Genomic DNA, 14435 nt, shown 5'->3' with positions numbered 1-14435 from the left:
CTAAAGAGCCTCTTGATGAAAGTGAAAGAGGAGAGTGAAAAAGTTAAAGCTCAACATTCAGAAAACTAAGATCATGGCATCTGGCCCATCATTTCATGGCAAATAGATGGGGAAACAGTGAGAGACTTTATTTTTGTGGGCTCCAAAATCACTGCAAATGGTGACTGCAGCCATGAAATTAAAAGACACTTGCTCCTTGGAAGAAAAGCTATGACAAACCTACACAGCTTATTAAAAAGCAGAGGCATTACTTTGCCAACAAAGGTCTGTCTAGTCAAAGCTATGGTTTTTCCAGTGGTCATGTATGGATGTGAGAGTTGGACTATAAAGAAAGCTGAGCACAGAAGAATCGATGCTTTTGAATTATAGTGCTGGAGAAGACTCTTGAGAGTCCCTTGGACTGCAAGGAGATCGAACCAGTCAATCCTAAAGGAAATCAGTCCTGAAAATTCATTGGAAGGACTGATGCTGAAGCTGAAACTCCGATACTTTGGCTACCTGATGTGAAGAACTGACTCATTTGAAAAGACCCTGATGCTGGGAAAGATTGAAGGCAGGAGGAGAAGGGGAAAAGGGGACAACAGAGGATGAGATGGTTGGATGGCATCACCGACTCAATGGACATGAGTCTGAGTAAACTCCGGGAGTTGGTGATGGAAAGGGAGGCCTGCCGTGCTGCAGTCCATGGAGTCAAAAAAGAGTCGGACATGACTGAGTAACTGAACTGAACTGGATGAAGAGGGGAATGCAAGAACAACTTTAGACTTTGTTTAGACAGAACAGAGCATAGTAGGCACTAAGTCTCAAGCTGTCATTGTGTGTGTGTGTGTGTGTTGGGGAGGCCAGTAGGTGGGACAGTTGCATATGAATGGAGTGTATGGCAGGTTTGGGGAAAGCAGAGAACAAACACAACACTCCGGTACAGGTATCCTAGGACGTAGGTTCTCTGCCTGGCCTACAACTGCAGCATCATCTGGAGAGGAAGGATGCTCAGCCCCAAAGAGCAGGAGAAGAGGATGGCCAGCATCTGCCAGGGGCCTGTAAGTACTGCAAGGGCAAGGTTAAAGTTACCGGGGTGTCACTCTGGGATAAAAGAGGACCTGAGAAGATATTCGCAACTTGAATGTGAAAGAGAGTGAGACTCTAGGATTCAAGGAGTGAGCATTACTGGGTTACACTGTGAATTGCATTTAATGGAAGAAAGTGAGAGGCAGCAGGAGAATGAGAGCTGACACTGGACACAGATGAGTAGAGTAGTCAGGAGAAAGGATGAGGGATGAGGATAAAGAACAGTGAGAATGGGAAAGAAAGTGCTGCCAAGAAAAGTGGTAGTTTCATGTCAACAGTCCTTGAAACCCATTCAAACCAGTGCATACTCCACAGGCAAGTTGAGCCCAAGCCCATCCCCTGGTCTGTGAGGTAATCAGTGGCAAGAAGGATCCAGGCAGTGGCACTTACCCCGTAGAGTCACCTCTCCTCCCACCTCTCCCTCTCTTCAGGCAGGACTTTGGGGAATTTGGTTCAATGGCCTCAGAGTTTGGGGACTCCTAGATCTCCCTGTGCATGCTCACACCAGACTGAATCGAGTCTTTGTGTCAGAGGTGAAGTAGTGTCTAAGACTAACCCATTCTTCCTCTTCCCCAACAAGTTCACCAGCAGACGCCTTAACAACTTTGTCCTATTCAGGTTCAGTTAGCACATTTAATGTTCTTTGAGAAGGGGCAGTGAGAAGAGGAGGAGGAGGTGCCAGGGTGAAGCTTGCACAGCTTCTTCCCACTGGGCCAGAGACCTGGAAGCCAGAGTGTTGTGAACAGCAGCTGCTCGAGGGCTTATACTTTGCATGTAAGTTAAATAAGCAGGCTGACAACATAAGCAGGGTCAAATCAATCCACGGACTATCTTTTTCTCATATGTCTCAGATCTGCATGACAAAAAAAGGATAATGTATCCCATCCTCTCCCAACCAAGGTATCAAGTGTAAAACAGATCAGAATGTGAAAGATACTGGTGAAGTGCCTCAGAGATAATGTGTATTATCTACATCTGACAATCCCCAGACTTTGACCTTGGTCCATGCTCCCTCCCTCTGACCCCATATGCCTATTGACAAGCTCAAGAACTGATTCATTTGAAATGACCCTGATGCTGCAAAAGATTGAAGGCAGGAGGAGAAGGGGACAGCAGAGGAGGAGATGGTTGGATGGCATCACTAACTCAATGGACATGAGTTTGAGTAAACTCCAGAAGTTGGTGATGGATCGGGAGGCCTGGTATGCTGCAGTCCATGGGGTCACAAATAGTCGGACACAACTGAACAACTGAACACATTCACTCAATAAAATGCATGCTTATACATGCATTCCCTCAAACCTGCTCACATTCACTCACACACACACACACACACACACACACACACTTCTATATGTTCCTGACCACATATTCATACATTTCCCCAGGTACAACATACTCACAAAGAACATCGTATTCATATGCTTACAGATGAATATGCTCACACTTAACATGAAGTTCACACATTTACACACACACACACAGATGCTCTAATATACTCACATGCACACACTTGCACATTAGCTCACAGAAACATACTCTGTTTTCAGATGCTCATACACATATTCATTCACATACACACGAATATGCTAACATTCATGTCCATGTTCACAAATTCACTCATCCATAGGAAAAGTCCCATTCACTTTACACATGTAAACTCATATTTGAATAGGCACCATGGTCACTCTCACATGTGCTTATATACATGTACAAGGTAACATTCACTTGCACAGACATGGTCATACACTTATTTGCTCACAGTAACTACTAATACATTCACGTCAATGTGCTGGGAAAATCAATCATTGTCATGCTTACATTCTACATTCATACTCACATATACATTAACATGCTCAGAAATAGGAATGTGTTCACATGCACAAAGAAGCTCACACATTTACTCATATACACTCTCACAAATTCATTCACTCAAATATACTAATGTCATTGACCCTTGTGTGATGCAGGGCTTAGGGGTATGGACCCTCCATGTGCACTTAAATATATATAACATATGGTTTACTCTTTGAATATCAGGTTCCTGTGAATCCAGGATTTTACCTCACAACTAATACATATTGTGTAGTACTTGCTGTTGAACAAATTTGCATTTATGTGGATCTGCACTGTTCAAACCTTTGTTGTTTTAGGGTCAGATGTGCTTTTAAAATATCATATGGAAATTCCCTGGAAGTCCAGTAGTTAGTACTCTACACGTTCACTGCTGTGGCCCTGGGTTCAATCCCTGGTCCAGAAACTAAGTGCCATGAGGCACATGGCATGGGCAGAAAAAAAAAGTGAGACAAATAAGCATGCTTACATTTTCATTTACATACACAAACATACTAATATCCCTGTGCGTTATCACCTGTTCACTTATATACATGAACTTGCACAAACATTTACTTAATGACACAAACATATTCCTATGAACACACTCATACTTGGAAAAAACACACCAATTTATTTTCCAACACAGACATCGTTATTTGACGGGGCCAAAGATGGTCTCTCTTTATGTCTTCACAACAAGCTGGAATCCATTAGCCAAAAAGCCAGCCAGCACCAAACTCAATTTTCACACATTCAGTTGCTTTAAATATTGGCTTGCCCAAACAGTTTGTTTGGACTTTTCCCTAACATCTTATGGTAAAACCCCAAAGAGCATTTTGGCCAACCCAAAATATTCCAGATAAGCAGATTTTAATTCATTTAGAAGGCTTCCCTGATGGCTCAGTGGTAAACAATGCCTGCCAGTACAGGAGATACAAAATATGTTGGTTCGATCCCTGGGTCAGGAAGATCACCTGATTGGGACAAATACACAGAAAAACTAGCCTTTTAGGTGGATGATTGTCAGTTAAGTGTTGGCTTCCCAGCTCCAAGCAGACCTATGGCTTAGTCACAGGGATATTCTCAGATCGGATGTAAAATACAGCAAAGATGAGGATGAAGATGATGAAACCCAAGGGTTTCTTGTCAAGGCTGTTTTTGGGATCCTAGATCAAGTGTGTGTGAAGGCTTGCTCTAGGATCTTGTGCTAGGCCTGGAGGAAATGAAGGGAGAGAGTTGGAAAATGAATAGAACTAGGAGGCCTGAGTCTCATTTGCTGACCACCTGGCCTCTTGGCCTGAATTCCCAGACCTCACCATGGGAAGAGGGAGAACCTGAATGGCACCTGTATTAATCTCAGTGGTTGCCAGAATGGCACCTGAGATGGAGGAAGAACAGGTAATATCCATTAGGAACAAAGTGGATACACTGACCATACACTGTCATTTCCTAAACTGTGGGTCAGAAGCAGCTTCCATGTTTACTGTGACATATGCAGCAGAGTGAGCTCAGTGTGTAATGGGTAAATTTCCTGAAAACTAAATGTCTGTCAATAAAAGAAAAAGGTTCATGGAGTTCAGAAAAGTAATGCACACCTATTCAAAACAACTAGGTAAATTAATATGTATTGAGAATGACATGTGCAGGGTATTAATGAGTAAAGTAAAGAAGCAAAAACAGTTATCTGCAAAATCCACTTATTAGCTCCTCTACTCCTGCCAGCTCCTTTCTGTCCCCATGCACACCTAGCACTTACTTCTGAGGCTACTCAAGTTTCATCCCAGACGTGATGAAGAAAGCCTGCACCATTTCCTGCTGCTCCTGGGAGAGGGTGTGCATGGAACTGGAGGTGAGTGTAGGTACTGGGATGGAGAATGCAGATGCTGAGCCTCACTGGGACTGGCTTTGCTCACAAACAGCTCGTCATTCACTATACAAAGACTGGGGAGAAAATGCGTATTTGGACAACTGATGGATAAACCACCCACACCCCCAATCTTGACTGCTCCCACTGCCAGTCGGCAACCAGATTCCTTCCATCCCCCTCTTGTGTCTGTCCACAGGCTCCTTGACTGTTCCTCTGCCCCTTGCATAGAGCCCACCTTCAGAGAGATTGTCTACCAGCTTCACTCAGCGGATAGGCTGATCCCCAACCCAGGAACAACTTTACAATTACCCTGAACAGTAGCCCAGTACACTACAGAAGAGTGTACAGTCTGATCCCCATTTTCAGAAGAAGACACTGAGTCACAGATAGATCATATGTCTTGACCAAGGTCACACAGTGAGTGTTGAGTCAAGGAAAGAGCCTATATGCTGATTCCAGAGCCCATACTCTTCCTAACCACTAGGCTAGACTGGTCCTTGGCTCTCCCTGCTGACTTTCCATAATACTGAGTAAACCTAAGGTCTGCATCCACATACCCAGGACCCTGAGCCCAGGCTGGATGGGGATTTCTGCCCACAACATGGCTCTCACCTGGAAAAGCTGGCAGGGGTAGCAATGAAGGTCTGGGTGAAGGCACGCACACAGCCAGGAGATGTTCCTTCCACTTCAACAACAAACAGTAAGAGTACCCTTTACAGCCCCCACATAATTTACAGGCTCCCATGTCATTCCCCAGTCAGGGTCTGACTTGACACTTAGGCTGAGGGGACAGTTGTTCCCTTGGGGAACCAGGGTGTTGGGAATGGGGAGGGCAACTGTAGGAGCTGTCTGCTCCCAATAACACGTCCCATGACAACAGCTTCACAAGTTCATGTGATGCATTTTTCACACCTGCCCAAGAGGTGCACATTATGACTCCATTTTGCAAATGAGGAAACTATAATGGCCCAAATTCTCAATGTAAGGATGTGGGATGGGAGCCACTAAACTCGACATCCTATGTCACCAATGCCCAGGCTAGAAAGGGCAGGCACAGACGCACTTCAAACATGAACTGTGGGAAGACTTGAGGGCTGTAGGGGAGGGGAGGAGAGGAAAGGGGAGTGGACTGGAGGGAAACTGGAAGGGTTTTGGTGGAGGGGGTCCATGATGGGGGGAAGGATCTACACATACCTTCCTTGAACACCCCGTTGACAGAGAAGCAGAGCATCTTTTCCTGAGAGAGATGAACCTAGTTACTCAGCTACCCCTAAACATCTTCCCTACGATGTGCTTCCTGCCCCGCCCCCCCCACCACCACCAAGGGAGGAGCACCTGCTCACCGTCTGAAAACACATGTCCACCACGAAGGAGCTGAAGTCATGCTGAGTTTTCGGCAACGCACAGAGGGCATGCACAATGTCATGTTTTGTGTGTTTCATCATCTGGACACGCAGGTCTGTGGGGAAGGGGAAGAAAGCAAAGGTCATGTCTGTCATGCCATGGACCCTATGATTGGCCCCCTTACCACCCTTTCTGGCCCAGTCTTCCCACCACACACTCACTGGGGTCCTTGAGTGTCTTCATATTCCTGTTGTCCAAGAAGTACGCATACATGCTGCTTCTAGGAGACACAGAGGAACAGTAGGTGGTGGTCTGGCCAGCACAGGTGTCAGCAGGAGCTGGCCTGCATCTGCTGGGGAACCACATGGCCTGGGGGAGGAGTCTAGGCTGTGATACTCACAGGGCTGGGTCCTTGAGTTGGAATGGAATGGCCAGGGAGAAGCAGGCCTCCTCATGATAAGCACCCAGGAGTCCCTGGCGGTCCCCAGAGTCATGGATCAAGTAATACCTGAGAGGGAGCAGTGAAGACAATATATCTGTGTGGTCTGGAGCTTTGGTGGCCTCCCCTGTCCTAGCCCTCCCCTTGCTCAGATTCTCAGGAGTACTTACTGCTGCAGGAATTGCAGGATTTGACTCTTCAACTCTTCAGATCCAAAGAAGCTTCCCTAGAATCAAAACAGTCCTCAGGACCAGGTCTGACACCTCTTCACGTACCACCTAGAATCCTGCTGGATCCTCTGTGCTCACCTTGCACATTGGTAAGCGCTTGGGGGCTTCCACAGCACATTTAGAACCTGAGAGTGTCTCCTGGCCATCCTAGGGGAGGGAAGAGGAAGTCAGCAGTGCAGTCCAGGATGTCAGGGAAAAGGATGGGCCCAGGATGGGCTGGGGGTAGGGAAGAAAGTGTCCCTGGAAATGCCGGAGGCAGGACTACATGTTCTGTCATCACCGTGGGTCCCCGAAGCCTGTGGACAACATGGCTGAAGATCCAGAGCCTTTTCAGGTGCCCACAGAGAATGGTACACCCCCCTACCCCAGGACATTTAAGGGTCAGGCTAAAAAATGGAACTTGGACGGGTCCTAACGGGTTTCCGTGTAGTTTGAGGGCACTGTCGGTGCTAGTTAGAGGAGTCTGATCAAGGAATGCACTTACCAAGCTTAGTAACCTGGGGAACAACTGCAGGAGGGTGCTGCCAAAATCAAGACAAAAGAAAAATGTCAGTGAAACTATGGACGGGACCCTCCTCATGGGAGCAAGTCACTTACAGTAATCACAGCACCCTCACACCCCAGTATCCTAGCATTCAAGGGCCCTGGTCACCACTCTATGGATGGACCAAGAGGGAGACTGTCCCCTCCACCCCTTCCTTGAACCTCCTCCTCCATTTCCTTTCCTCTGCGTAGCTCCCAGCCAGACTGTTCTGACTCCCTTCTGCAGTGCCACAGGGACCAGCACTTCAAATCCAGTCTGCAGGCCTTACTCCCCTCCATCCCTTCCTTCCTTCCTCCAGGGCCCCGTGAAGGCTGTAGAGAAAAGAAGATATGGGAGGATGGGAGCCCGGGGCTTTGCTACCTCACTTGGGAGTCCAGCATGCTGTCAAGTCAGGACACACCTCAGGGATGACCAGGTGCTATGGCAGGGAGGTGGTTGAGGTGGGACTCAGGAGGTAGGGAGGGGAATAAAGACAGAAAGGGGGTGGAGGGAGGAGGGGAGAGATGAGAGAGACATAGGGGTGTAGAGACAAGGCAGAGGAAGACCTCATGTTGGTTGACTTATCACGGAAGGTGGTGCACACAGCGCTTCTGTCTGCACACATCCCTTCTGGTTCCAGCTGATGAGCCTTGTCCATCTCCCCGGCAATCTTCACCTAGAATTATAGGGAACACCCACATGGACCAAATGGCTCTGCACCCACACCCTTCCTTTCCCTACAAATCCACTTTCCTTTGTCTGTCACCACCCATAAGGCCTCCCACATTCCTTTCAAAGGAGGATCTGGGTGCCCCACCTCACCTCAGTGTTGGAGAGATTCAAGTTCTCCGTGGTGGAAGCAATCTCCTTAATGGTGGACAGGCCGTGCCCCAAGTAGGGTTTCTTGTTGCTCAAGTACAAAGATGAAAGCTAGAATGAGGAAAGAGAGTGAGGACCCCAAACAGAATACCTGAGACATTTGCCTCTTCTACGCAATGTCTCCCTCCCTCACCATTGGACCCAACATTGGGCCTAGGTCCTCACCATGGGCCTGATCCCTGGATAGACGTTCAGGGAGGTAGCCGTGCTATTTCTACGGTTCCATGTCGTTCCAATATCACACGGTATAAAGTCTCCAGGAAACCAGAAGGAGGGAAACACGGGCTGAGAGGGTCCCAGCTGGAACACCTCCAGCACCAAGCCCTCCCCATGATACCATCTCTGAGTGCTCTACTCAGACAGACCCTCTACCCTCAGCTGCCCTGCAGTTATTACTGTAGCCATACCAGGGCCAAAGCGGAGTCTCTGGATGTCAAGAGCTTGCTGGCAGGCATCATATGGTTTGTTCATGGTGAGCTGCAGAGTTAGGGATGGGGTCCAGCGAGCATGAGTCTGAGGGTGAGTGGGGGGAAGAGGTGGGTCTGGCTATGAGGGCATAGCTTGTGTTGAGTTTGCATTACCTTTATCTGCTCCAACTTTTCAGATGTCAGTGTCTTCTGCACAGACTGGGGTGCATCACAGGGCTCAACAAAGATAGATATCTGGAGAGAACACAAGAGGGGCTGGGTAAGCTCCAGGAAATCTGTGCATGGGATCAAGCAAGGCCATGCCGCCCTCCTGCCCTCTTGCCCTTAGTCAGGCCTTGACACACACCATTTCATTATCCTCACTGAAAATCTTGCCGCTGACATTCTTCAATGCACAGGCAACGTTGGCATTCTCTACAAAGAACTGGGCCTGCATTTTCTCATAGTGAAACTGTAGGGAGAGTGACAGGAGAAGCAGAACATGAGACCAGGGCCATGTCTCTGGGCCTGCAATCTACCCGTTTGTCGCATCATCTCCATGTCCTGTCTTACTTCGACTGCAGTAAAGGGGACACTGCACTTCTTCTGAATCAAATTCATCAGCCACTTCTCATCATATTGTATACCAAAGGGAATCTAGGAATCAGAGAACAAATGGGAAAGAGAATGGATACAATGGAATCCAAGATTAAGGTAAGACCCAACTGTGTCTTGCTTTAGGGCTATTTTTCAGGTTTTAAATAATTACTTAAGACAATATCTGTTATCACTAACTTTGGTATGAGACAAGGATTTTCTATATACACTTTCTTTGCATTCAGATACTCTTTCTGAAAAAAAAAATTGACTTAATATGTTTCACATGTACTTCCTTTTATAAAGTTCCAGGAGATCCACATGAGGTACACCTGGCCTGTCACTCTGACACGGACCCCAGAGACTCAACCTCCTCCCACACCCAGCTCAAGCCAAACTGCGTCATCTGGTATGAAGTGCTCCATCTCCATGGCAGTAGGCTTCCTCCTTTGCTTTTAGTCAACCTCTCCCATGCTCCTCCTTGCAGTCAGTCTGTTTCCTTCATACCGCTTCTCTGAACCTGCCCTTCGATGATCTAAGAAGATACCTCCTGGTAATATCAAGACAGATTACCAACACCGCTGCCCCAGAAAAGTTCCCAGCATCTCTACACAAATCCAACACGACTCTGTCATCTTCTACATATTAGGTTCATTTAGCCAGGATACTCACAATAATCTTGAACCAGCTCCCCAAGGTCTCATCCTGTCTATTTGTTTTCATTGTTCTCGCCGGAGGCTTTTGCTCTGTCTCCATGGTAACATGCATTTGGTCTTTTCTCTGAAAACTACTTCTCCAGTGATGGGATGGAATGGCATAGGGAGCACTGTGGGGAAGTGGAAAGAAAAAAGTGGTCCATATAGGCCTGGAAAGTCTTCTCTATACATTCTCCCAAATGATACCAGAGTTATAATAAAGACTGCTCAAACATTAACCTGATCCAATCATTTTTTACTCTGGCAAGTTGGAGAGAAGAATGACATATTTAACTGCAAGGTTTTGTTGTTCAGTGGTTGGTACATGTCAGCCATGGTGACTGGTCACTTACTATCTTCCTTGGATGTCCATATGAGCATCACTTTCTTTTGAATCTCTGTCTTGCTGCTGCTGGGAAGTGACCGGTTCAGACCAACAGGCATACTGCCTTTGGTAAATACCCGAGCTTCGTGCTCTTCTTTGTAAAGAGTTCCCTTTATCAGTGTGCTCTAAAATTGACAACAACGTATCAGTGGTCCCAGTATCAGAAGTAGTCCTGAGTAAATATCATGACTAATGAATAAACATCATTCTTTATAATCTAAACATACATGCATCATAGAGCTAAAAAATGGCTGAGAGACCTCACCATGGCTCCACTTTTCATGAAATGAGAGGTAGGGAGCAGTCACAGACAAGAAACCAGGGAAAGGGTCTGGATGTAGAGTGTAGTCTGTGATGTTAGGCTGTGTTCTACTTGGTTCAGGTTAGGTGACCTGGGACAAGTGGCTTCTTATCCCCAAGTCTCACTTCTCTGCTCTGCTCTATGAGTACAATAAACCCTACCCTGAAATCTACCCTGATGTGATAGTTCAAGGGTCAAGGGTGATCTGCCTCCCTGAAGGAAGAATTAAGAGAAATGAAAGGTAAGTCTTATGAAAAGATCCAAGATGGAACCTGGAGAGATATAATATGGAGGATACCCTCCCCCCAAAAAGAGAATTAAAGGTGATACAATGAGTATACCTAATACATGGTTAATGTGAGCCCCATAGAGAAGGAAAGTGAACAGTGGAGAAGTGGTATTTGAAGAGAACTTGGCTGAGAAGTTTCCAAATGTACCAAGATATCAACTTAGGATTACAATATTAATAGGAGGACTTCCTTTGTGGTTCAGTGATTAAGAATCCACCTGCCAATGCAGGGGACACCAGGGTCCCTGGTCTGCGAAGATTCCACATGCCTCAGGACAACTTAGACACTGTGCCACAGAAACTGAACCTGCCCGGCAATAAAGCCTCAAGAAGCTTCGAGGGGCTAATACAATTTACCCTAACTGTTAATGTAATATCCAGTAGTAACGGTTGGTTTTCTGCCCCTCCCCCACCTCTAGTATAAATCCAAAGAATATTAGTTTATATAATCCTACCCTCCACCTAGGTGACCCTCACTACGCTCCAAACCCTAGACCTGAGAAGATAACATGACTCATGCCTTTTCCTTAGCCAGAGAAAAATTCAAGTCAGCAACGGCCATTTTCGTCAGAGGGGAGGTTTACCACATGGAATCGAGGTGGGTGTGCCAGAGCCCACTTGGCCCATCTCCTCAAGAGACCGGAAAATAGTCAGTCTGGGCTCTCTCGCCGCTTTCCCTGAAGAACAGTCAACTGGTTGGGGGTCCTGTGCTTTGGGGTGTGGGAGGGCACCCAGAACCCTTCCTGCTTTGGGGGGATCTGAAGAGACGGTCTCACACAGACCACTCACCCATAGGGTGGCCTGAAGGCAGAGATCTGTCACCACCGTCCTCACAGGCTGCCCTGGAAGAGAATCTGTGGGCCTGGAGCTGGAAGCTTGTAGAATATCAAGGAAAACTGCTGAGGTAGGAAGAGTGCAAGCCCCACACAACTTCGTCACAGCCACACAAACAAGATGGCGTCCTAACAGGAAGTCCTTTCCCCAAGGTCATAGAGGAGCAGAGTCTTGGGGGCCAGAGGAGACTTAACTTCCTGTAATTACTGCCCTCTGAGTTTGCTACCAGCATAACATCCAAGGAACTCTTTCCAACAGTACCACCCCTGCAGAGGAGGCCAGTTAGAATCAGGAGGCTTAGGGATCTTGGCGATGGCACCCCACTCCAGTACTCTTGCCTGGAAAATCCCATGGACGGAGGAGCCTGGTAGGCTGCAGTCCATGGGGTCGCTAAAAGTCGGACACGACTGAGCGACTTCCCTTTCACTTTTCACTTTCATGCATTGGAGAAGGAAATGGCAACCCACTCCAGTGTCTTGCCTGGAGAATCCCAGGGATGGGGGAGCCTGATGGGCTGCCGTCTCTGGGGTCACACAGAGTCGGACACGACTGAAGAGACTTAGCAGCAGCAGCAGCAGCAGCAGCAGTGCATTACAATCATTACTGTTTTTGATGTTCAAATTGTTCTATCTTTGGCCAATGCGAGCCCCTCCACTTATGATTCTTTTTGATATAATTTCTGTTATGAGAGTTCAGTCCACACTCACCTTGTAAAATCCTTACCTAGACCAGAAATCAGGCATTTCTCCAGTAAGCCTGGTTCCTTTTAGTGGGAATTCAGTGCAGAGACTACACTTGCTGATTGTTACTGGATTGGTCAGTGTTTCTTGCCCTTTTCAGTGAATAGAGCCAGTAAACATAAGTCTCATATTTAGAGACTCTACATCATTGTCATGCATCTTGGGTTGCTCTTCTGTCCTCTTATAGGTACACATTTTTATCATCATTTGTATAACTATACAGTTTAGAAAATAAAAGAAAAGATTACACAAATTTGTTTTCACTCCCTTTCATATGTAAAAATTGTTCTATTTTACTTCAGAGCTATCCAATAGAAATTTCTGTGGATATGGGAACATTCTGTATTCTGCTCTTCAACACAGCAACCATTAACTAACAGAGGCTTATTCAGGAATTGAATATTTAGCTACTAAAATGTGGCAACTGTGACTGATTTGTAATTTTAATTTAATTTAGTGTAAGTAGTTACTTGAGGCTAGTAGCTACCCTATTGGACAGCAGCAGCTCTGCACACTTTTTTACACCTGTTTTTTTTATATCACTGAACATTATATCCTGGTGATGACTCCATCGCAATACAGAAAGAGAGTCTTACTGGTTTTTATAGCTGCATAGGTCTTTTGGATGTAGATGGACCACAGTTTATTCAACCAGCCCCCTGTTGGTGTATATATCTTGTTTCTTATATTAAAATCTTATGAATTGTTCTGGCAGGAATGACTTTGTGCTTATGTCTTTTTTTTTCTTTTTACATTATTACTTTAGGGTAGATTCTTAGAAAAGGCACTGCTGATTCCAAGGGTAAGTACTCTGGTAATTTCATTACATCATAACAAATACCCTGGTTAGGAATTGTACCATGTCACATTACTACCAGCAAAAATGTACATGTCTCCCTATTTCTTCACAGACTATGTAAATGATGAGAAGAGGCATCCTGATTTTTTTCTTCTTTTCATCTCTTAAGAGTTAGGTTGAACAGTTTTTAACATGTTGAAGGAACATTTTTTCGGGAAGCACTTCTTTGTATCTAGTGTGCTTTCTCTTTCAGAATGTTCTAATTGGCCTTTTCTTTTTCATAATCTTTCTACTACAAGTAGATAAACTTTGTTAGTTACATAAGTTGTATATTTTCCCCAATGTGTAACTTTTCATTTTACTTTGCTTATGAGATTTTTCACCATGTAATTTTTAATGGAATCAAGTGTTACCAGGGTTTTCTCTTACTGCCTCTGGATTTGAAGTCATCTTTGGAAAACTTTTCCCGAGTATTAGCTTATAGAGGAATTTACTGTGGGTGTACATTTGTAGCCAGGAAAGAGAGAAAGGGATCATATTAGAGTGTCAGGTGTAAGAGGAACCCAGAAAACAAGTGACCATTGCGTGAGAAATCTGGGAAAACCATTTCACTAAGTCAAGAGAGTTGGGCATTTGGACCAGAGTCTTCATGCTGTGTTTGTCTTAATAGCTCGGTCTCTACTCTTTGCCATCTCTTATGGATACATACCAGGCTCCCCCCGACTGGCGGAGAACATCTTCATGAAGCAGGAATTCTGTGTCGTCTCAAATGGACCTGTCAGATGACTGAATGGATAGAACCACCCTCTTATCTTCTTAGAGAGAAGACATATGAAACCAATTCTGAAGTGTATCATTCTGACAGAACAAAAGACTAAGAGAAAGGGATACCTCCAGGTGGATCTGGTGAGAAGAAGCAAAACTGAAACCAGCATTGATCATCTCATCCTTGACTCTCTGAGTGATGTCCTGTCAGGAAAGGTAATAGACAGCTTATTAGTCCTATGCAAAAGGATGGGGGTTTGAGTTAGAAGGTGCCACAGTCTCCTGTGTTACAAGCTCTCCCCCTCAGCTACATCATTTCTTGTTTCCATGATGGTTTCCAGGAGTCAAAGTCAAGCTCAGACTCATTTTGCTTAGAATGGAGCCTGAGGTCATACCCCAGGGATGGCCACTAACACCCATCTTGTTTCCTGTGGGCA

General features: G+C 45.8%; 1 protein-coding gene across 1 annotated transcript; it reads right to left on the bottom strand.

The window, feature by feature from the left end:
• Window positions 1-3590: 3590 nt before the first annotated feature.
• Window positions 3591-11707, bottom strand: LOC129639504 (nuclear RNA export factor 3-like). Its single transcript, XM_055564655.1, has 19 exons — window positions 11650-11707; window positions 10239-10395; window positions 9863-10016; window positions 9167-9250; window positions 8961-9065; window positions 8768-8848; window positions 8352-8471; window positions 8130-8237; window positions 7874-7983; window positions 7269-7305; window positions 6863-6931; window positions 6725-6780; window positions 6516-6623; window positions 6337-6395; window positions 6115-6230; window positions 5966-6008; window positions 5384-5456; window positions 4661-4845; window positions 3591-4117 (listed from the first exon to the last, which is right to left on the bottom strand). The coding sequence occupies exons 1-18, from the start codon at window positions 11651-11653 to the stop codon at window positions 4680-4682; spliced, it is 1650 nt and encodes a 549-aa protein (XP_055420630.1). The 5' UTR covers window positions 11654-11707; the 3' UTR covers window positions 3591-4117; window positions 4661-4679.
• Between the last annotated feature and the right edge of the window lie 2728 nt (window positions 11708-14435).

Source organism: Bubalus kerabau, chromosome X (assembly GCF_029407905.1).
Source record: "Bubalus kerabau isolate K-KA32 ecotype Philippines breed swamp buffalo chromosome X, PCC_UOA_SB_1v2, whole genome shotgun sequence".
Classification (NCBI taxonomy): domain Eukaryota; kingdom Metazoa; phylum Chordata; class Mammalia; order Artiodactyla; family Bovidae; genus Bubalus; species Bubalus kerabau.
This window is presented reverse-complemented; position numbering and strand designations above follow the sequence as displayed.

Coding starts and splice junctions, on each gene's coding strand:
- LOC129639504 (XM_055564655.1), bottom strand. Junction 7,984..8,129: donor TGAATCTCTCCAACACTGAG/GTGAGGTGGGGC, acceptor CTATAATTCTAG/GTGAAGATTGCCGGGGAGAT. Junction 6,624..6,724: donor ATCCTGCAATTCCTGCAGCA/GTAAGTACTCCT, acceptor GCTCCCTCTCAG/GTATTACTTGATCCATGACT.